The following is a 24,720-nucleotide window of genomic DNA, read 5'->3' as shown; positions in this document are numbered from 1 at the left end:
ATGTGGCGTTAGTCGATTTCAAAGCCATGCTGGCTGATGAAAACACCTTCTTTGCCGATTGGTCCAGCCTTTTTGCCTCTCTATCACCAGGGTCCTGTGGAAAAGCTCCTTTAGATTTCCCAGAACAAGCCGCCTGAATTACCAGGCTCTCAGGCGATGGATGAGATGACAAAAATTCTGGATCCCCTGGGGCCGCTCTGTATCTCCTAGCGATCGTCTTAGAGAACGCAGTAGCAGAAAAAGGTTTGCGCCACACCTCCAACACAGGTTCCACAATGGCCTCATTAAAGGGAAGTGAAGGTTCTGATACCGCTGTAGGAGAATGCAACACCTCAGTCAAAATGTTCGACTTAAACTCCGTTGTTGGAAGTTGGAGATCAAGCAACTCCGCAGCTCTCCTTATGACTGCATGGTAGGGTGCAACGTCCTTGGATAGCTCATCTGATGGCGGAGTAATCTCCCCCTCAGGAGACCGGTCCAAGCCACTAGCCTCCTTAAGCTCATCAAAAACCTCATCCGACTCCACCAATTCTCCATCTTCCGCTTCCTCCTGAAGGTATCTCTGCTCCTCAATAATCCTCTGAGTCTCCCTTCTGGAGCAAATTCGAATCCTCGGCGTCGTAATCGACTTAGACGGCGCCGGTGCCGGCGTCGACCGTGGATCCGGCGGAGCCATCGGCATCGAACGACGTCGAGCCGGAGCCGGCGAAGATGGAAGCGGCGTCGACGTTCTCGGAGCCGGAGGATTCCAAGACGGCGTCGCTGGATAAAATGGATAGAAAGGAGCCTGAGGATACACTTGCGGCACCCCTAAGTTAAATGCCAAAGGACCCGTCGGACCCGCAGGTGCACCAGGGACATGCATGGCACGAGCAAATACCGCATAAGTAATGCGAGGGGTCCTGACCTGGCCCAGGGAAGGCAGGATACTGGCCAGGCCACACCGGACTCGGGCCAACCGGCGCCGACGGTGGAATCAACGGCGTCGCAGGCTCACCCGGGGCTTGAAGATCTTCCGGGGCCGGAGATGGAGCCGGAGACGGAGCCGGAGACGGAACCGGAGCCGGAGATGGAACCGGCGTCGGAGTCCAGGCTGGAACTGGCGAAGTCGGAGACAAAGAGACCACCGGAGATTAAGAACCAGCAGGCGAACCCGGCACAGGAGAAGGAGAAACAGAGTCCCTTCGACGCCGAGCAGGTGACTTCGGCTTCGGCGCCGTGCTCTTATCGGAATGGTGCCGAGAGGAGTGTCTTCTCTTTTTCTTGTGCTTCTTAGCTCAAGAAGCATGCCCCGAAGTCGACTTCGACGCCGACCTCTACTTCGATCGAGACCTCGATCTCGATCTCCTTCTCCCTCTCCCTCTCTTGTCCTTCTTCATTCTGGCAATAAAGAGCTTTGCCTCCCGTTCCTTCAGAGCCTTCGTGCTCATCTTACGGCAGCTGGTACAGCCATCCACGTCGTGGTCCGAGGATAAACACCACACACAGTCCTCGTGTGGGTCAGTGATGGACATATGCTTGCCACACTCCCGGCAAGGCTTGAACCCAGACTTCTTTGTCGACATCTTCAAAAAAGATAGGAAAAACAACGAAAATACACAAAGTATCAACGACGCTAACAGCGATTCCCGAAATCCGTTGGCTTCGACGGCGCAGAAAAAAGGGAACTGACGTCATCACGCAGACGAGGTCTTCTTATGGAGCTGGTGACGTCAGCGGAGTCGCGAGCGGAGCCGTGTCTGTGACGTCGTAGTCGACCCCATCGGCGTGGACTGCTACAAAAGTTTCCAAATGTTGCTAGCGCAGGGGATATTCACAAGGTGAGGAATCCACTGGCAGATGTATCCATCAGAATTAATATTACCTTGTAGGTGAGCCATTTGATACTTACCTTTATATATTTTTTGGTTTTTAAATCACATTAGTAGTTCAATATCACATGTGTGGTGTTTGTGAAGGGAGTCTATTTTGTTTTGAAATGCTAATGACTGTTGATTATGTTTATTTTTTCATAGACACTGGACCGGACTGCAGCTGGTTCTGTTGTCGCAAACCACCATAATATTGAGTATGGTTTTTATTCCATTTAATTAGTGTTTTTGAAGCAGAGTGATAACATTGAGAGGTCCTGATGAATGCCGCGAACTCGTAGTCATCTGGCAGAAACATGTCGACCATTAATGATTAGGATATTATTTCAATCCTATATCACCTCGTTTTAACCCTAGCCGATGGGGACTAATAGCAAATTGAATTTTGTCACCCAGTAGCTAGTTTTAAATGCAAATGTTTTCTTATTTGCACTCTGCCCCTTACTCCCCTTGCCTAAGTTGGTATCCTCATAAAACACCTCACGCTCCTCTCTTTTCCCTGAGAGTTGTAGCCCACACTGTATACCTTGCGGTTGCAGTGTGCAAGAGGGGACCCAATGATGAAGCATGTCACCCTTGGGTGAGTGAGGGTTCTCATCTTTATAAGAATAGATTCCCGGTTCACACACACCCTCTTTCCTTTTGTTTTTGTGTAGCAGCATCCCATCATTCTTTGTGAGTAACACCTTCAAAGGTGTTGCCATTACGCCCCCTCACCTTTTCCACTGAGAGGCCTAGGATTGATGTTGTGTCCTCTCTCCTCCGTATTCTCCTCTCAGTGGTCCATTTGTCATTAGGATTCCTGTGCACAATAGAGATAAGTCCCAACCGAAATGGTCTCAATGCCTGCATCATCAATTACCCAACTAACCTCTCCAAAAATGCGGCAAAAAAGCAAACATCGCATACTCAAAGCCAGACCAGAAACTCTAATCTCAGACCCCTACTTTTGCACAAAGGTACTCTGGTTAATGACCTCATCTTCTATACCAGAAAAAAAGCTTGCTGGTGAACTGTGCTCTACTCCTTGCTGCGAATAACAGGATCTAAGAAAACTCCACATGGTCTCAAACTAACATCTTCTCCCTCTCCCTCCCTTAAAGCCTCCACCACTATCCCCCTCTACAATAATGGTATAATCCTAATACAAGCCTCCATTGACAACCTAGCTAAGATGGACAATATTTACCCCACTCTCAGAAAAGCGGTATACGGCAACTCCACTGACCCCCTACTCAACCTCTACATCTTTGCTGGGTTTAACCAGTACTCCGCCCTTAACAGTTGTGAGCTCCCCACTCTCCAAAAACCCCACTCCAACAGGTGATTCCAGAGACGCCTAGTCCCTGGTCGGTGTATGTCAACCCTCTAGAACACCCTATCAGCTGGTTGACTGATATTTGGGCTCAATTTCCTCGCCGAGTGTCAGTCCGATGCAGGTTGACTGTCGTGCCGTGTAAGTCCTACAGTCTCGTCAATTAACCAATGATACCCCTTTCCCCATCCCTATAACATTGCCCCCTGCTAGGCTAGAATCTGGGCAACAATCCTCCTTGGCCCCTGATCTGCCAAAGATATCCACCACCTTCCCGCTACACAAAAACGGCGGTTTCCTCGAACCCAAGAAAACCCACTCCCACCCAACAATCGCTCTGGACTTGAATGCACCCAACCCTCAGCTCAAGGACCTCACCCACCTTGCTAATGCTCTAACCTCATTATCAAAGGGTTCCCTAGTACCAAATGAAAAACTGATCGTTCCTGCTCAGAGGAGGGTAATCACATGCAGTACAGTTTTGAATGTACCCAACCCTCAGCTCAATGACCTCACCCCCCTTGCTAAGGCTCAAACTTCACACTTAAAAGGTCCTCTAGTTTCAAATGATCAACTCCCTACCTAGGAATTACCCACCACCACCGCGGACCCCACAGGCTTACAACCGAGTCCCCCCCGTCACCTCTAGCTTCTCCTTCACACCCTCCACCACTCGCCCAACACTCAGACTTGGCGGCGCGCCTAGATGATATATATCTACAGTTGCACCTACTCACTTCGGAGCTACATGACCTGAAAGGCCTCTCAAATGATATTTTCCCCGTGATCAGCTCTCTCCTTACCTCTACAAAGTGGCCCAGAGCCTCCACTTGGGAGAGTGAGCACATGGGGCAGTCGTTAGCCCCCCCACTCCCATCTCCAATTCAATTCCCTTTCCAAACTACCCCCTCAGCCCCAGAAGATGCGAGACCCACCCGGTGTCCACTGATCTCCATGACCGTCACAACCTGGTCCAAATCTAACATGACCCCGCCGAGGCAAATACATTCCATCCTTTCCAACCCGAACAGAGAACCTCTCGACAATCTGAGAAGCAGCAACACTGACAACCTCACCAGAGTGAACATTACCCAGACTCCTTCCCCCCCCCAATCCACTATGTCTCAAATGTGTACTACTAAATTGCAGATCAGCCAGTAAACACGCCTCAGATATCTTCGACCTCATCCAATACAATGATTTAGACATTATCATCCTCACGGAAACTTGGCTAAATCCCGCTTCCACTCCTATCTTACACCTCCTAATACCTTCCACTCATGATATAATCAGGCTAAACAGTGCTCTCAAGTTGGGTGGGGGTCTAGCCTGTATTCACAGGAACACACTTGATTTCTCACTTGGAGTCTTCTTCCCCTTACTCCTGTAAATACTTTGGCCTCAGCATCTCAATTAAGAACCTACAGATTTGCAAACTTCACACCTTTTACCACCCCCCGGGAGACACTCTCCCCTTCATTGAGCAACTAATGGAAATCATCTCTAGCAATGTCAACTAAGCCATGTCCCAAATCTTCGTTGGTGATTTCAACCTGTATTTGTATAACCCCAACGACCCCGCAGTATCTTGCCTTAAATCATTTCTAAATTATCTAGAGTTGACTCAGCATTGCGACTCATCTAAACTAACCTCGCCTCTAAGAGGGCACTATTGCCCTCCTCTAGTGCCGCCTCACCCGTTGACATCTTTGAAAAGCGCAACTCGACCATCATGAACACCAAGAACAATGCATCATGGGGCACCTTTACCACATTTAGTGAGAAAGACATCCACAAGATTCTTCAGAATATCAACCATTCTAACCACTTCGGTGACCCGTTGCCTCCGGCCATCTTCAAAGAAATCAAGAATGCACTCATCCCCACCTGGACAAGGATTGTAAACGCTTCCCTATCTCAAGGCATGTCCCCCCCACTGCCTAAAAGCAGCTCAGGTATCATCTAAAGAAAACAAAAAAAAAAAAGGTTGATAAATCTGATCTCAGTAACTTCCGCCCCATCTTCAACATCCCCACCCTAGTGAAACTACTAGAAAAATGTGTTTAATCCCAATTTTGTGCTCACATAGAGAATTACCAACTCCTAGACCAGCATCAATCCTGCCTCCTGATCATCCTTGACCTTTCCTCAGCATTCGACACGGTTAATCATGACAACCTCCTATCTATCCTGCAAAACAGAATGGGGTTTTCGGATCTGGTGCTACAATGGTTCTCATCCTTCCTTCATCACCGATTACAAATAGTCAAAGCAAACCACTCTCTCTGCCAGCCCTCTCCAGTACTCAAGGGGACCCGCATGGGTCCGCCCTTTCTCCAATCCTCTTCTTGGAACCTCTTGCTAACTCACTAAACTCCACGAACATTCTCTTCCACATGTATGCTAACGACAACTATATTTGAAAATCTCATCCCCGGAAAACATCTAACTCAACACTATCCTAACGTCTACTCAAAATTGGTTAACGGAGAACCATCTCCTACTCAACACATCCAAAACGGAATTCCTGCTCATCTCCCCTCCGAACCACATCCCCAAGAGACCTCTTGCTGACTCACCTCACTACTTTGAACTGCAATCCGATCATCAAAGACTCAGCCAAATCTCTCGGAGACACCATGGACAAGCACCTGAATATGAAAAATCATATCAGCAATGTATGTAAGGGAGCAAACCACTTGATGAGGACTCTCAAAATATCAAACCATTCCTGCCACAAAGTGATTTCAAGCAGGTGGTCCAAGCGCTCGTCTTGCCGAGGCTAGACTATGGCAGTGCTACCCTCTGTGGCCTTCCCAAATTCGCCCTGGCTCCACTAAGGGTCTCACTGAACACTGCGGCTAGACTGGTTACAGGCACCAAACGAAATGAGCACATATCCCCAGTCCTATAATCTCTCAAATGGCTACCCTACGAAGCACAAATTCAGCTAAAGATTGCCGTTCTGGAGCACAAAGCCCCTCACTTCAATATTCCCAGGTACCTGGCGCAAAAACTTGAACCATCTTTTGGAGAGAGAGCATCAAGAAGTGCCACTACTTTCCTCTTGAAACCACCCATCCTTAGCAAAAAGAGAACTTGTCACCGAGCTTTCTCTGGTGCTGCCTCAAAGATATGGAACGCTCTTCCGCTGGAAGTACGCAGACTCTCCTCGACGACAGCGTTCAAATTGGAAGCTAAAAGATACCTAATGAGCAAATTCTTACCTTAAGAAGGCTAGGCCCACTTGCTCGGTGTCATTATTCCTGCTACTATGAGACCGCCATATGATATGGCACATCTTTACTGCTTATTATTACCCCCTTTCGTTGCTCGCTTACACCCTTTTATTGTATTACTTCCCTTTTCCCACTCGATATTCGATATTGCATTTATGTCCTTCCTTCCAACCTATTGTAAAGCGCTCTGATATCCTTCGGGATCTTGTTCGCGCTATATAAAACTTTATCAATAAATACATGTAATTCATTAAATTCAAGAACAAAAATGATAGAAAATCGATGACTCCATTTCCATGGTAATTTGAAAACGTGGACCGCACTTTCTCAAAAGTCAGTAGTGCTAATGATGGAAACATAGCAGATTAAAAATAATACAGGGAAATGCAGTCGTTTACGAGATAACACAGAAAAACTTGATGGAAGTAAATACTTTGGTTACAAACAAAACTGATGAATAAAGAAAGAAACCGAACAAAACAACCTAAAACCTGAAAGAAATCATGGCAGAAATATTTGTAAGGCCAAATTCAACAGCTCAGCGTCAAGCATTACTTGCCATAGTGGTTCGGCGAAAGTGCAAGTCAACTAAAATTTGCCTTCTCAATGGTAGGATTTTAGATTCTGCATTTTTTTTTAACTAAGTCTTTTTAGAGCTGATGACATGAACCTAATAACTAACCTTAAAACATCAAACGTCTACTAAGTACTCCCTCAAAGTAGGAGTTAAAAGGCTATGAATCTATGTAATGTTTAATCTTAGATAGGGAATAATATCAGACTTGTAAGACGAAGCCATATTATGCAAACTAGGAAATCTAGGAAATCTGCAGGGTCATTCGACACAAAGAAAAGCAGACCTGCTCTTTCTTTTACAGACTTTCACAGGAGTGAGGGACAGGCAAGACAAACAGGCATATGCTCACATTTCATTCTTATCTTATAACTCACCTGGCTTATTTCACTGTCAGTCGATCTGCCCCTAATCTTCTTGTCGTCCTCAGAATTTTCCTACGGAGGCACAAAAAGGGAACAAGTGAACAAAAAGAAAAGTGATATTTGTCATAATCAAGACTCTTACTCCTGTTCTTCTCCCTTGGCTACTGATTGGGACAGGCCTGCGTGCCACATGAAAAACACACTCACTTTAAATATATTTTTATTTAGAGTTCTATACCTGCCTCCAATTGCATGAGCTTACTGTGAGAAAGTGCCATCTTTCTAGCATGGTATGCCCCCACTTTTTGCTGAATTGCTGAATGTACTTTGACTGAGTGTGTCCTGGACTCCTGGCGGTAGGGTAGGTGACAGACTGGCGTGATTCCATGCGGGACCCAACCGGTGTCCATTTTATGTTACCGCCAGGACTGTTGCTAGTAACCTTAAGTAACAGGCCAGGTCACGGACCTGAGAACGTGGTATGTAGAATGCACCTCACCACGTAGTGTAGATAGGTTTTCTGATCCTGAAGAAGTGCCCAGATCCTCCTGATGTACAAGGCATGAAACATGTTGATCCTTAGAGCAGAGCTACACAACTAGATACCTTATCTCTAGAACATAGCCACTCTACACCATTTTAATCAGGCAGTATACCTTCTGAATAAATATCGACTAGGAATAACTGACCTGTTTTAATCCACTTTCACTCACATCTACACACACTAGGCCCCTCACCCCCATGCACCGACCGGCAGGAACAAAAGATCCCCGATAAAGAGCCCCGGTTCGGGAGCCCGTCAGGTATTGCAGCGCCGACGTGACGAGGGGCAAGCTCATATGATGAAGCATGACACCTAGTTCGCTGGGTGTGGGAGAGCTCTAGTTCCACCAAAGGAATCTCCCCCCCTCTCGTCTCTACCCTTGACCATACCCGGGAGCAAGTGGAGGACCAGCTTGTGCTCTATTGTCATTCACCCCCTAGGTATCTCTTCTACGTGCCAGAGGAACTTTGTACCCTGTTTTGTACATAGTCTTTTGGGGCTTGTACACTGGACCTCGTTAAATCAGCCCACCCTGGCCCCCTTCTTGTAACATACTGGACTCCTGCCAATCAGGTGCCCAGGGCCTATGTTCCTTCCCTAAAAACCTAAAACCCAAATTGGCCAACCCTGGCCATATGTCATCCCCTGGTAAATGGTACCCTAGGTACCCAGGGCCTTGTGACGAGGGAAGGCATGTAAGGGCTGCAGCACTTATTGTGCCACCCTTAGTGGCCCTGTACCCCAACACAAACCCCTTGCAGGCTGAGTGTCTGGGTACAAGACAAAACAGAGTCCACATGCCCACAACATACACTGCCCTGGCATACATCAGCCATCCCTCTAGCTGGGTGCCCTATGCCAGTGGTGTGGGCACAGGAGCATGAGCCCTGTGCCCCTACAGTACCCAGGTCCATTCCTGGGCACTGTAAGTGCAGTGTTCTTATTTAAGAGTATATGGTACTGTCAACATGAACTCCACAGCACCATGATGGCTTCACTGAAGACTGAGGAGTTTGGTATCAAACTCCTCAGCACATTAAACCCGCACTGATGCCAGTGCAGGATTTAATGTACAATGCACGACAGTGGGCATCTTGAGATGCCCCCTGAACCTAACCTACAATCCACGTATGGTCTGAGGGGCTGCCTAGGCAGCCACACAGCAGACATGTTGCTGGACCCCTGGGTAGAGAGCCATCCGCTCTCCTGGGCATGCAACAATGCACATCCTGGGCGAGGTGCTAGGTCTCCTCCCCCAGGATGGGCAAGGGAAGCTTCAAATGCATACTGCCTTTGTGAACTTCTCCAGGCCACTTTCTGTACCCAGCAACTGGCCCCTACCGGTTCTCACCCCCCACTTTGGCGGGAAGACTGGCCGGAAACTCCAAGGAAGGACAGGGGGTGTGCCAGCCTCTGCCAACCCCACCTCTCAGGTGGGGGAGGTGAGGTGAAGCACGTCCCCAGGCTCTCACCATCTTGAAGATGGGGAGCCCTGCCCAATCAGAACTAGGCCACTGCCCCCCTCCCACCAGAGAGTGGCAGGATAGGGGGTGTACCCACCCCAGGGTAGGGACCCAGTGGTCCCTACCCTTTACCTACCTGTAAAGCCCCTAAATTCAGTATTTAGGGACACCCAGAACCTTCCTTCCTTAGATTCCAGATTCCGAAACAGCAAAGAAGATCAAGAAGAAAGAAGACCTGCCGTGCAGCTGCTAAGAAGAGGAAGACACCAACTGGTTTGGCCCCAGCCCTACCGGCCTGTCGACCCTCGATCCTGCTCCTGCTAAATCCCAGCATCTCCTGTAGCCAGCAACCTCACAAACACCGGAGGACCTGGCTGCCTTGTGACTCTAAGCATCTGGGACTCCCACGAGCAGTGGCTCAGCTCAAAGCAAGTACCTAACCCCTGGCATCAGCCAGGAACCGCTAACCCTGCACACACTGCACCCGCCAAGCCTGGCCTGTGCTGGAGTGGACAAAGACCCCAAGGACGTCCTGCGACTGTGACCCCGAATCCGGCACCCAAGGACCCACCTCGACGCTCCTGATGACGCCTCCAGCCTCAGAACCAGGGACCCCCCCCCCCCCCCCCCCCCAAACCGCGATCAACAGAGGGTAAGATTTCCCGACAGCAAAAGGCACCCCTGCACCCGGCGGCCCCCTGTGCCCGACTTATGGGTACCTATCCTCCAACTACCCAACTTACCTCTCGCAGTGGTGGGCACACCTGAAGAAACTTCGTCCCAGAGCTTGCAGCCTTTGTTCGTCCTTGAGCTTTTCCATTGCAATACATTGAGCGCCCGAATGCTCAAAAGCACCCTGCACCCAGCCGCCCGAGTGGCCCTGGCAGTTCAACTTCTACTCCTACCTACCGCCCCATTTGCCCTGAGCAAGTGACCAGGAGCCCAGCTCCCACAGCCGCGTGGCCTGCTAGTCAGCAGCCACCAACCAAGGCCCCTCCTGTCTCCCATAGGATAACATTGGGCCTAACTCACTCTGCACCCGGCTACCCCTGCGCCGCTGAGGGTGTGACAACTGTACTTACCTGACCCTGGAAGACCCTGAGTCTGTGCCCAGAACCTTAACTTTGCCAGTCGAGTACTTACCCAAAAGCCGATAACTCACTTTTCTTCCATAGGTTATCAGCGACTGGTTTCTTCTGAAATTTCTTCTAAGTGTGGAGTTTCTAAACTTTAAAATATTCACCTAAAATCAACCGAGTAACGAAAACGGAAATACTCGCCTGCTATTAGGAGAGATTCCAGTGCTGGATCTTGGTGCCCAGCAATGACCCTGAAAAGTACTCCCAACCGTACTTACCACCAACTCAATTTCCTTACATAGGAAACCATTGACTTTTTCTGCGAAATTTCTTCCAAGTGTAAATTTTCCAAACTTATAAATATTCCTTAAAAATCGCCTGTATAACTTAAATGCAGTTTCTCAACTGCTTTCAGGTGGTACACTAGTGCTGGATCCAGGATCCAACACTGACCTAGAAAAAGTAACCATAACCCCACTTACCTGCTAAGTGAATTTCCTTCCATAGGATAACTTTGGTAATTTGATCAGAAAAAGTTTATAAGTGTTAACTTTTCAAATAGCAAAATATTGCTAACAAATCACAACAATAACTAAAAAGTATTTACTCACTTGTTTCCAAGAACTGTCCCAGGACTGAACTGAATCTAGGATCCAGTCCTGGAATTAGAAAAGTAATCCTGAAAGTAATCAATTGCATATAACTTAAAATTCCCATTGAGCTCAACAAATTATTGTGTTTGAAATTGTGTTGCCTATTGCAACAAACTAACTATTGGATTCCAAGTCAATTGCCTTTTACAAAGTATTTAACTAAAGCATCTCATTCTGAGAAAGTATATTTTGATACCACTTGTTGGTTCTAAAATAAAACAACCATATATTTTTATGTACAAACCATTGGCCTAGAGTTCAGTTCGTGAGTGTCTTAGACCATTTGCTGACTGAGTGTGTACAACAAATGCTTTACACTGTCCTCTGATACTGCCTTACTGCTCGACCAAGCTACCACTTTTTGAGAGTAAGTTTATATCTAACTTTAGCCCCTGCCAAACCTCTGGGGACTCTATACACACTGTACCTATTTGGGAACAGTATATATAGAGCCACTTTCCTACACTTACTAAACGCATGAATCAAATACCCCATTAAAGTCCCTCATGACCTTTCCAACAAGCAGGAATGAATCGTGGGATGGTGAGAAAATAGCAGATGTATAACAACTATTAAAAGAGTACTTTCACATTGCAATTTCAGAGCTCAGAAAACGTAAGATTATGTTAATATTCCACATGAGAGGAAGTGTAGGGCAGTGCATGAAAAACAATTTTTCCTGGTTCAAGCAATATTCTGAGTACCTTTGAAATAAACGCAAGTACAACCCAAAGGACAACCATGTCTTATGTGATCCAAAAGTCCCCTTCAAAACAGTCTTCATGAAAAATTGGGACAACCAAAAAAGGCAGTATTCCAGGGCAGCACATTTATATCACACAAAGTCATAGGTTCAAATGATGTGCCAATAAGAAGTGCCAGGTGTCTACAGGGAGTATGAACAGAAAAGAGTGGATGAATGTGATGAAGTACAGCCTTATTTTTCACAGTAGAGGCATCTGCAAATATTCATGTACCCCAATGGCTGACCAGTAACACTGGCTGGAAATTAGGCTTCTGTGCCAGCTAAACAGGAAGTAAACAAGATATCATGGAACAGAGCTCAGAAAGAATTTAGATTTATTTTCAAAGTCCAGAAGCAGAATCTAAGGAACTAGTCTTTCTAGCGCTTCCTGGTCAATTCAGGAACACACTCAAGGTTATAGTAAGTAATACTAAAATGTTCAAACCTACATATTCCATAATGTTAGGAACCAGTTCTAAAGTTCAATAATAGTAGAGACACATTGATCTGAGACTTGAAGAAGTACAAGACTCTTCTGCAAGAAGCGCAGGAATATCAAGAACCAGCAGAGCAGAGACAAAGAAAGGAGGACAAACAGTAATCTTGGAATCCGGGCAGCACTTGAATTGTTAAATATGCTCAGAAGTAAATTCTGGACAGCTTTTAGTCACGAAAGCTGTGGAGGACTGAAAGCAGTACTGCTTTGTTCCCCACACCCACACGGCACTGGTTGAAAAATATCTCCACATTCTTCGTGGCTTTTCAGGTGGCATTTAAATGAGAATCATTGTTTGAGGGATGAGTTCAAAACCGAGTTCAAAAATTAGTTCCTGCTTTCTTCTTACAATTAAAATTAGCAGCAGTGTTGCCCATCAAGTCTTTCTTCCAACTTCAAGGAAGGTTCTGTAGCCCAAAAAGACAATCTTTATTTTGATTAGATCTAGTCTAGCCTCAGTATTAACCTGCTTGAGTAACGTGTATCAATTAAAAGGGGTATGTGTGATTAATAGAAAGTCAATTTGTTTATATGTTCAACGTGATAATAATGTAGTCCTTGAATATAGTCACAGCATTTTATCAAACGGCTGACTGTGCTGCCTCTTGCTATTAGTTATTGATTTCTGACGAGTTTCTAAAAGGTTTGTCTCCTTCATTGTTGTTGTTCAAAAGAAGACAGTCTTGAACAATGGAAATAAGAGGAAGGACACTGCACCACTATCTGTTAATTGTTTATTCTGAGAGTTTCTTTAACAGTGAAATAATGTTATGAAAGACTAACTCAACAAGACAATGGTTAGAGAGGGGACCTTCCTACCAGAACACCTGAACAGGCCATGTTGAATCATATTGTAGATTCAAGTTGTAGGCTCCGGGCAAGCACTAAGCATTCGCCTCTCCACTGGCTGAACTTAATCAGTGCAGCTGGCCTCGAGAGACAAGAATAGCATGCCTTGTTATAATACAACATAAGTCCATTTGTACAAACAGGTGTGTGGGGGGTGTGAACAGCCTCTAAAACTAGAAAAGGAATATGCTACTTACCAGTATGCATCTGTCCTTGGCATGTAGAGCTGCAGATCTACACACTTGTGCATAGATCGCCATCTGGTGTTGGGCCCGGATGTTTGCAGTTTGTTTTTCCTCTTGGACAGTCTTTGGAAGTCCCGAGGTCGGTGACTCCTCCTTTGGTTAGTATTGCGCATGGGCTTCGGCTCCATCCTCAGATTGTTTTTCACCAGCAGGGAATGATGGAGCGTAGTAATAACAGTAAAGAAACCCATGTGTGATGTATCTAAATAAGATTGGAACGGATACAGGTAGCCGGGGAGGCGGGTGGGCGTGTATAGATCTGCAGCTCTACATGCCAAGAACAGATGCATACTGGTAAGTAGCATATTCCGTTCGAGGCATATGAGCTGCAGATTATACACTGTGCATAGACTATATAGCAGTACCCAAACCTAGCGGCGACCACCGGCATCCGTTGCAGTTGTTTGGAACAGTGTTTTTAGTACAGCCTGGCCCACACTAGCTTGTTGCTTGGTTTGCACATCTACACAGTAATGTGTTTTGAAAGTGTGCGGTGTTGACCATGTCGCTGCTTTGCAGATGTCATCTAGTGGTATGTTTCCTAGAAAAGCCATAGAAGCCCCTATCTTCCTTGTGGAGTGGGCTTTAGGGGGAACATATAGCGTTCGTTTTGCTTTGTGGTAGCAAATCTGTATGCATTTTACAATCCACCTAGCTATCCCTGATTTAGAAATAGGGTTGCCTTTATGTGGTGGAGAGAAAGAGACAAATAGCTGTTTGGTTTTTCTGAAAGGTTGTGTTCTTTGGATGTAGTAAAGTAAGGCCCTTTTAACATCCAGTGTGAGTAAAGCCCTTTCCGCAACGGTTTGAGGTTGTGAGAAAAAGACTGGTAATTCTACCGACTGGTTTAGATGGAAGGGAGGAATGACTTTGGGTAGAAATTTTGGGTTGGTGCGGAGTACAACCTTATTCTGACGCATTTGGAGAAAAGGTTCCTGTATAGTGAGTGCTTGTATTTCACTAACACTTCTAAGGGAAGTGATGGCCACTAGAAATGCGGTTTTCCATGTGAGAAATTGCAGCTCACATTTATGTAATGGTTCGAAAGGGGGTCCCATTAGCCTTGTGAGAACTATATTCAAGTGAGGATGGTACTCTCGGTGGAATTACTCTTTTGAGGCCTTCCATAAAGGCCTTGATGGCAGGCACCCTGAAAAGTGATAGGTGCTGCCTGTTCTGTAAGTAAGCAGCAATTGCTGCGAGGTGTAACCAAATGGATGTATATGCTAGGTTAAATCTTTGTAGATGGAGCAAGTACCATATGATGTGTTGTATGGACACATTTAGAGGGTTGATTGTGTTGTTGTGGCAGTAAACAACAAATCTTTTCCACTTTGCAGCCTAGCATGCCCTAGTAGTAGGGCGTCTAGCTTCCCTGATAATATTCATGCAATCAGGGGGAAGGTTAAGGTATCCACATTCTAGGACCTCAGGAGCCAGATCGCAAGGTTGAGCTGAGCTGGGTCCGGGTGCCGGATCTCTCCATGGTTCTGGGTTAGGACGCATGGTGAGAGGTGCAGCTTTTGGTGTGGTACTACCAAGAGTTCCAGCAGTGTGGTGTACCACGGTTGTCTGGCCCATGTTGGAGATACTAGGATCAGTGTTAGGGAATGCTGTTGTAGCTTTCGCACCACTAATGGAATTAGTGGGCGAGGTGGAAAAGCGTATGCATATTTGTTTGACCAGTTCATCCATATCGCATTGCCTTTGGACAATGGGTGGGATATCTGGCGGCGAAGCTTGGGCATTTTTTGTTTTCGTGGGTGGCGAATAGGTCTATGTGTGGATGCCCCCACTTCTGAAAGAACGGGTGAAGAACCTGTGGGTGAAGTTCCCATTCGTGAATCTGTTGCGTTTGTCTGCTGAGCAGATCTGCCACGGTGTTTTGGACTCCTGGGACGTGTTGGGCCAGGAGAAAGATTTTCTGTGGAATTGCCCATCTCCATATGCTCTGTGCTAATTGAGAGAGCTGTGGAGAGTGTGTACCCCCTGTTTTTGAATGTAGTACATGGCAGTCATGATGTCTGTGCGAATGAGGACTGCCTTGCCTGAAATCTGCGTCTGGAAGGATTTTAGGGCTAGGAAGATTGCCAGTAACTCCAGATGGTTGATGTGGAGTAACTTCTGTTGCGGCGTCCATGTGCCCTGTAATGTCAGATGTAACAGATGAGCTCCCCAGCCAGAAAGCGATGCGTCTGTTAGGATTATTTGTGGAACCGGGTCCAGGAACGGTCGACCTCTGGAAAGGTTTGTGGTGTTCCACCACTGCAGAGAGCGATGGGTGCGACCGTCTACCAACACCAGATCTGTCAGTTGCCTCTGGGCCTGGTTCCACTGGCGCGCTAAACACTCTTGGAGTGGACGCATCTGGAGTCATGCATGGGGCACTATGAAAATGCAAGAGGCCATCATCCCTATCAGTTGCATAAACACCCTTGCTGGGAGAGTGTGTTGAAATATGAATTTTTGACGCAGAGCCTGTATATTTGCAATCCTGGCAGGATGGGGATAGGCTATGGCTTTTGAGGTGTCTATGGTGGCACCGAGGTATTGTTTTGTGTGTGATGGTACCAGGTGGGACTTTTGGTGGTTCACCGCGAAACCTAGCTGGTGAAGTAGTTGGATTGTAGCGGCGGTGTGTTGCACACATTGTTCGTAGGACGTGGTTTTTATTAGCCAGTCGTCCAAATACGGGAAGACGTGAATGTGCGGTCTTCTGAGGTGTGCCGCCACTACTGCTAGGCACTTGGTGAATACCCTTGGTGCTGTTGTTACCCCGAACGGGAGCACCTTGAACTGGTAGTGTTGCCCGTCCACTACAAATCTGAGGTACTTTCTGTGAGCATGGTGTATTGGGATGTGAAAGTATGCGTCTCAAGTCCAGAGTGGTGAGAAGAACCTGTTGAAGGGTTACCATGTGAAAGTGGTCTGAATGTATGTAAGTATTTAGAGGTCTGAGATCTAGGATAGGTCGTAGAGTCTCGTCTCTTTGGAATCAGAAAGTACAGGGAGTAGACCCCTAAATTTTGTTGATTGATGGGGACCTGCTCTAGGGCTTGTTTTTGCAGGAGGGAGATTACCTCCTGTTTTAGTAGCGTGGCATGTTCTTGAGACATTGGGAGTTGCCTGGGTGGAATGTTTGGGGAGGGTAGATAGTAATTCTAGGCAATACCATGAATGAATAATTTGGGTCACCGATCTGTCTGAGAAGATTGTCTCCCAGACGTGAAGGAAATATTGTATTCTGCCCCCGACCGGAGTGGGATGGTCTGGAGGAAGCGGGGGAAAGTCATTGGGTAGGCAGTGTGGCAGAGCGGGCGGTATTTGTCTCACCTCTGCCTTTATTATTATTGCCTCTGTATACGCCTCTTTGATACCCCTTTGTGAAGGTAGATTGAGGAGGGGATTTGTAGGACGTGGATGCACTATCCGAGGAGTAGCCTCTGCCCGTGCCCCGAAAGGAAGAGCGGCGAAAGGCACTGTAGGGCTCCCATGGATTTCGCCGTATCAGTATCTTTCTTCATCTTCGAGGGCTTCATCAACTTTTGGGCCAAATAAATGTTGTTGGTCGAATGGGTGCTTCAATATGGAGGCTTGTACCTCAGGTTTAAAACCTGAAACTCTTAGCCAGGCGTGGCGACGGAGAAGGACACTGGTGTTTATGGCCCTGGAGGCTGTATCTGCCGCATCTAGGGCACAGCGTATAGAGGTATTAGTTATAGTTTTTCCCTCTTGGATCAATTCATTAGCCCCATTTCTGTATTTTTCAGGGAGATGGTGCATGATGGTCTCTAACTCATCATAATGCGCCCTGTCGTATCTGGCCAATAGCGCTTGCGTGTTGGCGATACGCCATATACTGGCGGCTTGTGACGAAGTGCGCTTCCCTGACACGTCTAGGAGGTAGGACTCTTTGTCAGGTGGTGGTGCTTCGCCTGACACCAGAGAATTTGAATGCTTCCTAGCTGTAGATACCACTAAGGAATCCAGTGGTGCAGGGCCTTTAATGTATGAAGGATCTGTGGGGGCGGCTTTGTATTTTTTCTCTATACGGGGGTTTAGGACCCTAGCCCTGACTGGGTCTTTAAAAACCTCCGGTGCATGTTTGATTACTCTTTTAACATAGGTAGAATGGCAGTAGACCTATGTGCATTATCGAAGGTGTCCAGGAGAAAATCTTCCTCCACTGGGTCCGTATGCAACTCCACCCCGTGATAATGTGCCGCCCTCTGTAGTAGGTGGTGAAAGCCTAACGAATCTTCTGGTGGGGATGGCCTAGATGGGTAAAGGTCATCCTGTGGGACATCTGGGATGTCCGGATTGTTATAGTCATTCCATGGGTCTGGAGATCCAGTAGGGGTGGGGTCTTGTGGCACATCTGCTGGATCATAGTAAGGGTCCCCTAGATCATCTTGGTCTGGAGACAGGGTTGGAGAGCGATGAGGCAGGGGTGGAGAAGGTGGAGGTGGGGAGGGTGGAGGAGGTGGGGAAGGCACTCTGAAAGGGGAGGTAGCAGTGTCCTTCCTCGGTGGAGGTGGAGTTGGTTTGTCCAAGTGTCTCTTTTTTGAAGACATTGTAAAATGTCCAGTTTTTGGATCCTTGGTAAGTGTCTTTTGCAGAGGATCCGGTGTGAAAAGTTCTTGTGACACTGGTTATTCGGTCGGCACCGAGGTTTTCGGGGCCGACGGCTTTTTAGGCTTGTCTAAGCCATGCTTCTTCGGGACCTCCGATTTTTTGTTCGGTGCCGAAAGAGGCTTCAGCACGGGAGTGTCGGTGCCGAGGGCCTTATGATGTTTGGTCGGCACCGAGGGGACAGTTTTCGACACCGAGGGCTTTGGTGCTGGGCTCGGTGTGGAGGTGGAGGCCAATTTTTTCTTCGGTGCCGAAGGGTGTCTTTCGGTACCGCTGGTAGGCTGGCTCGAGCCCGAGCTGCCGGAAGGCTTAACAGGCTTCTTTACCGGGCCCGAAGGTAGGGTGTGAGAAGCAGTATCCTTGGTCTTGTCTAGGCTCGAAGGCGAAGGCGTGACCGAAGCCTTTTTGGGTATCGGCATGGGTGTGGGAGGGGTATAGTACTCACGACCCTCTACGCCGGGGTGATGTCCTCCACATCTGAGTCGTCGGCCTCGGAAGCACTGACGAGGTAGTCGTCCTTCTTCGATGTTCTGCTGTCCCGGAGGTTCGACATCGTCCCCGAAGATGTCGACTGGAGCGGAGGTCAAGGAGTGCGCCATGTTGCGTCTGGCTCTTCGATCTCGAATAGTCTTTTTAGATCTCAAAGACTTGCAGGCGGGACAGTCTCGGGCCTCATGTTCAGGGGAGAGGCAGAGGTTGCTCACCTCATGAAGATCGGTGTGGGGGAATTTGGACCCACATCGAGGGCACTTCTTGAAGGGAGTTCTTTCCATCAGCCGGGACCGGAGCCTGGAGAGGCCCGAAGGCAACCGTCGATGACTGGAATCGAAAGTGCGTCGAAGAAGAAGGTAATTAAGGAGATTAGTATCTAAACAATACCGCGGAGAGCGAGGATTTGCTGCGATCGTCGAACTGGAACGTTCGGAGCCGGAGCACGAAGTATCACCTCCGAGCCCGATGGCGGAAAAAAACTGAGGATGGAGCCGAAGCCCATGCGCAATACGAACCAAGGGAGGAGTCACCGACCTCGTGACTTCCAAAGACTTTTCAAGAGGAAAAACAAACTGCAAACATCTGGGCCCAACACCAGATGGCGATCTATGCAAAAGTGTGTAATCTGCAGCTCATATGCCTCGAACAGTATGTTCTCGTTACTTTAGTAATCCAGTGCTGGGCTCCTAGGCTCAGTACTGGGACATCTATCTAAACCAGGTAAGTAATTCAGTTTTCACAGTTGGTACGATTTTTAAAGAATATTTGTAGTTTGCAAAAATCGACAATTTCACAGAAAAACTGTCAATGGTTTCCTATGGGAGAAAATTGAGTTAGCTGTAAGTATGGTTATAATTACTTTTCAGGGTCAGTGCTGGGCACCAAGATCCAGCACTGGGATCTCTCCTAATAGCAGGTGAGTATTTTCGATTTTGTTACTCGGTTGATTTTGGGTGAATATTTTAAAGTTTATAAACTCCACACTTAGAAGAATTTTCAAGTGAAATGAGTCAATGTTACCCTATGGAACAAAAGCGAGTTATCGACTTTTGGGTAAGTACTCGACTGGCAGAGTTAAGGTGCTGAGCATAACCTCAGGGGTCTCCCAGGGTCAGTTAAGTACAGTTGTTACATCCTCAGCAGCACAGGGGCAGCCGGGTGCAGATTGAGGTAGGCCCAATGTTATCCTATGGGAGGCAGGGGGCCTGTGGTTGGTGGCTGCTGGCTAGTAGGCCAAGCAGCTGTGGGAGCTGGGCTCCTTGTCACTTGCTCAGGGCAAATGGGGAAGTAGGTTAGAGTAGAAGTTGCACTGCCAGGGCCGGGCGGGTGAGTGCAGGGTGCTTTTGAGCAGTCAGGTGCTCAATGGATTGCAATTGAGAAGCTCAAGAATGAAAAAAGGCTGCAAGGTCGGGGACAAAGATTCTTCAGGTGCGACCACCACTTCGAGGGGTAAGTTGGGTAGTTGGAGGATAGGTAGGTACCCAGGAGTTGGGCACAGGAAGCTGCAGGGCGCCAGGTGCAGGGGCGCCTTTTGGTGTCGGGAAATCTTACCCTCTGTTGATCGCGGTTGGAGGGGTCCCTGGTTCTGAGGCTTCAGGCGTTGTCAGGAGCGTCAAGGTGGGTCCTTGGGTGCCTGATTCGGGGGCACAGTCGCCGGGGGGACGTCCTCGTGGTCTTTGTCCATTCCAGCACAGGCCAGGATTGGCGGGTGCAGAGTGTGCAGGGTTAGCGGTTCTTGGCTGATGCCAGGGGTCAGTTACTTGCTTTGAGCAGTGCCACTGCTCGTGGCAGTCCCAGATGCTTAGAGTCACAAGGTAGCCAAGTCCTCCAGGGTTTATGAGGTTGCTGGCCATGGGAGACGTCAGGATTTAGCAGGAGCTGGTTCGAGGGTCGACAGGCCGGTAGGGCTGGGGCCAAAGCAGTTGGTGTCTTCCTCTTGTTAGCAGCTGCATGGCAGGTCTTCTTTCTTCTTGATCTTCTTTGCTGTTTCGGATTCTGGATCTAAGGAAGGAAGATTCAGGGTGCCCCTAAATACTAAATTCAGGCGCGTAACAGGTAGGTAAAGGGCATGGACCACTGTGTCCCTGCCCTGGGGTGGGTACACCCCCTATCCTTCCATTCTCCGTTGGGAGGGGGGCAGTGGCATAGTTCTGATTGGGCAGGGCTCCCCATCTTCAAGATGGCGAGAGCCCGGAGATGTGCTTCACTTCGCCTCCCCCACCTGCGGGGTGGGGTTGGCAGAGGCTGGCACACCCCCCGTCCTTCCTTGGGGTTTCCCGCCAGAGTGGGGGTTTAGAACCGGTAGGGGCCAGTTGCTGAGTACAGCAAGTGGCCTGGAGAAGCTCACAAGGGCGGCATGCCTTTGAAGCTTCCCCTGCCCATCCTGGTGGAGGAGACCTAGCACCTCGCCCAGGATGTGCATTGTTGCAGGCCCAGGAGAGCGGATGGCTCTCTACCGAGGGGTCTAGTAACAGGTCTGCTGTGTGGCAGCCTAGGCAGCCCCTCAGACCAGACGTGGATTGTAGGTTAGGTTCAAGGGCATCTCTAAGATGCCCTCTGTCGTGCATTGTACATTAAATCCAGCACTGGCATCAGTGCGGGTTTAATGTGCTGAGACGTTTGATACCAAACTTCTCAGTCTTCAATGGAGCCATCATGGTGATGTGAAATTCGTGTTTGGCGATCTCCCAGCACCATATACTCTTAAATGGCAGCATTGCACTTAGTGCCCAGGAATGGACCTGGGTACTGTAGGGGCACAGGGCTCATGCTCCTGTACCCACACCACTGGAATAGGGCACCCAGCTAGAGGGGTGGCTAATGTATGCCTGGGCAGTGTATGATGTGGGCATGGCACCCAGGGATGTGTGCCATGTCGACTCTGTTTTGTCCTATACCCAGACACTCAGCCTGCAAGGGCAGTGTGTTTGTGTCATTGTACAGGGCCTCTAAGGGTGGCACAATAAGTGCTGCAGCCCTTAGAGGCCTTCTCTGGTCACAAGGCCCTGGGTACCTAGTGTACCATTTACCAGGGGCTGACACATGGCCAGGGTTTGCCAATTTGGGTTTTAGGTTTCAGCACAGTTTTTAGGGAAGGAACATATCAGGTGCCCAGGGCACACTCAGTCAAAGTACATTCAGCAATTCAGCAAAAAGTGGGGGCATACCATGCTAGAAAGATGGCACTTTCTCACAGCTGGTTATTATGACCAATAGACACAAATGTTTGTCATTTGCGTTTTCGGAATACTACAAGTGGGTTTACATTACACAGACCAGATTCACGCTACCCACATTCAAATATAGTTACCACTTGTTCTGTTGGTAAACTTTCCCAACAATGGTTGGAACATTCTACACTGTCGTCTGTAAAACACCATCTTTCCCTTTTATCGGGTGACAGATCGTTCTGATTTCCTTCTGGGCCCAAAATCCCCCCACGTTAAACGTTTCGTTTATGTGGCCTATAATACATTTTGTAAACTGTCACAAATGGAGGCAGCTGTACGCTTAAGCCAAATAGATCAGGATAATTTGGAAAAGGTTCTTGCAGTTGTCAATAACAGTATGAACAAGTTATATCGTATCTCGTGTTATTGATATTTTTCAGAATGAAGTGCCCATTTTGAATCATGGTCAAATCAACTTTGATCTGTTATGCAGTTTGGATGGACACTGCAAACACTTAAACATGGGAGGGTACCATGGGATTATCTGAATTTAGCATTGTTTTTACTCTTTAATTTGACAGACAAACAAAAAGTAACGGCCATAAAGATGTTACAAACATTATGCTACACATTGAAAAATTGTAACAGTTACTATTCACTGTGGCAGAGACAGATTCAGCAGCATGATTGATACATGGTGTTATTTCATTACCCATCTCACTGCTCCAATTTATGGCTTGCATGAAACATTCTGTGGTTTTATACGAACCGCTTGGGAGCAGTTACGTACATGAGCAATGGTCCTTGCTCTTTGCATTCCATTGTCAGCGTGCTGAAAAAGAGGTTTTTCTTACAGGGGAGGGTTGTGATTTCACAGTCGGACATTATCTTGTATGCTGGCAAGTAAAACTTCACAGCGCTTACAATATTTCGGTCCCTAATTTGGCATGTTTTTAAAAGACACCCGTTTCCTGCTATAATTTCGACTTGTTACTTTGCTTTCCAATGGCAGTTATCTCATCCTTAATAATCAGAACTGTGGCGGTCTGTGGGCAGGCATCCCATATATTGTAACTGTTTCACAGAGTTACTTGTTGCAGCAATGTCCTGTTGCCCCCCCCCCCCGAATTCCCCCCCACATAGAAGTATAGTTGATTCGATGTGGCTTTGCATTCCAACTTTGAAAACAGATTTCAATATGCTAAGCAGACGTAAAGCGCTATTGTTTCAACAAGTGGCTCTCACGTCAGCTTGTGAGACCTTCGAATTGCACGTGGAGAGAACACCAAGTGAAATACAATCGTTGTTAAACACGAATCTCCCCCTGCACTTTGGAGAATTAATTCACCAAATATTTAATGCGTCTGCTATGGCTGACCTAGCCCTTTTTTTTTTTTAATTGTGGGGTCCAGCCTCGTGACCTCTTTTCAAACAGTTTTTGGAGTAATATCTGCCTCTATTCATTCCATTTCCTCCAGCGTATTTGGAGGATTCCCTCTGCTGCTCCTCCTGTTTTGTGGCATTCTTGTTCAACTACTGCTGTCCCGCAATGGCTGCTCAATCTCTGGTTCTACCAAGCCTGGAACAGCTGTACCTCTACCGTGATCGGTTGCAACAGCTCTTTGGTTTGATGCCATTGGAAGCTATAGATATTGATTTTTGGCTCACCTTCCGTTATGCCTGCTTCAGCTGTGTGTAACCTGTGTTTACATCCAGTGCCCTTTTCAGTGAGCCTTGGACGTCTGCCTTGCTACCACATTACATGCTGCCCTGGATTTTGAAGTGTTGATGGGTCCGCTGATGTCCTATAACCAAGACTGGTCCTTGGGTATGCGGCTTGAGTACAATCCTTCACTGGGGCCATGGGCGGAAGCGAGTCACTGTGCTCGTGCACAGCGCCTCTTGGATCTCAGTTTCATTGAAATCGACACAAGTTGTACGGGAATGCTGCTGGATATGAGGAGCATATTTGTTTGAATTGCTCAATTGGAAGGCAACGCTTTGCACTTTGGAAGGTTGTTCTGGTCAGGCCTTAGCACCTAGACAAAACATGCAGATGCAGCTGTTTGGGAACAAGTACATTATTCATATGAGAGTACAAAGATAGGCAATGCACACTTGGAACGGGACCTGTCCAGGTAGGAGGGCAGGACCGTATCTGTGATGTAGATCTACTATCTATGGACAGATACGGGGTCTGCCGGTAACGCCCAGAGATGATCTAATATATAATCATCTTGCTTCTAGACAAGGGGAGGGAGGTTAGGCCACTCTGTCATTCATTATGACGGCTCCTTTTATGATTTACGGACTTCTTGCTATGCAATCCATATTTGTTTTAAGCCTTTGTCAGCTGATTGTGGCACATACTGCATACAAGAGCACGTTCGAATTTAAAACTTGTTCGTGTCTGTCAGTTCTTATTGTGGACGAGTACAAGAGTATGAGCGAAAGGGTGTGTCTTACAACCGTGATACCCGAGAGAGTCGGGAGTGTTGTGTTCTGGGGTGTCTAATCACTTGTTCCTCAGTGAGTGAGTAAGGGGCAAGTGAGACACTATAGCTAGTCGGTCCCAGGCCCATGGGTACTAAGGTGGTAGGATGACTCAGTCCCTGCAGACTGAGGTTCCATAATATCAATCATAATTCTGTGTTTGCGGCGCGGCGCATCCCAGCAACACTGGTTATGAAGAATGAGTCGGAGATGGATTTGTTGATTTTTATGATTTGGGATCAGTTATGGAGATAGGAGGTGAACCATTTCAGGAATAGGCCGTAGACTCCGATCTGCTTATGGAGTGATTCAAGAAGCAGTTTGTTATCAACCCGTGTCGAAGGCTGCTGATAGATGCTGACTTTTCATCCTCTTAGACCTATCAGACTTGTGTAGGTCGTCCGCTATGTTTAGTAGGACTGTTTCCATGCTACATCCTTTTCTAAAGCCTGATTGTAGGGAGTCCAGAAGAGTGTTGGAGTAAAATGTGGTGGG

At 47.6% G+C, this 24,720-nt stretch overlaps 1 protein-coding gene across 7 annotated transcripts in view; it reads right to left on the bottom strand.

The window, feature by feature from the left end:
* CNOT3 (CCR4-NOT transcription complex subunit 3) overlaps positions 1–24,720 on the bottom strand; it is a 1,079,590-nt gene that overhangs the window by 438,764 nt on the left and 616,106 nt on the right. For all 7 annotated transcript variants that reach the window (XM_085616418.1, XM_085616421.1, XM_085616419.1 and 4 more), the window contains one exon: positions 7,377–7,436. In XM_085616418.1, the coding sequence (XP_085472544.1) occupies positions 7,377–7,436 (60 nt within the window). The remainder of the gene's footprint in view (positions 1–7,376; positions 7,437–24,720) is intronic.

Source organism: Triturus cristatus, chromosome 7 (genome assembly GCF_964204655.1).
Source record: "Triturus cristatus chromosome 7, aTriCri1.1, whole genome shotgun sequence".
NCBI classification, from domain to species: Eukaryota; Metazoa; Chordata; class Amphibia; order Caudata; family Salamandridae; genus Triturus; species Triturus cristatus.
This window is presented reverse-complemented; position numbering and strand designations above follow the sequence as displayed.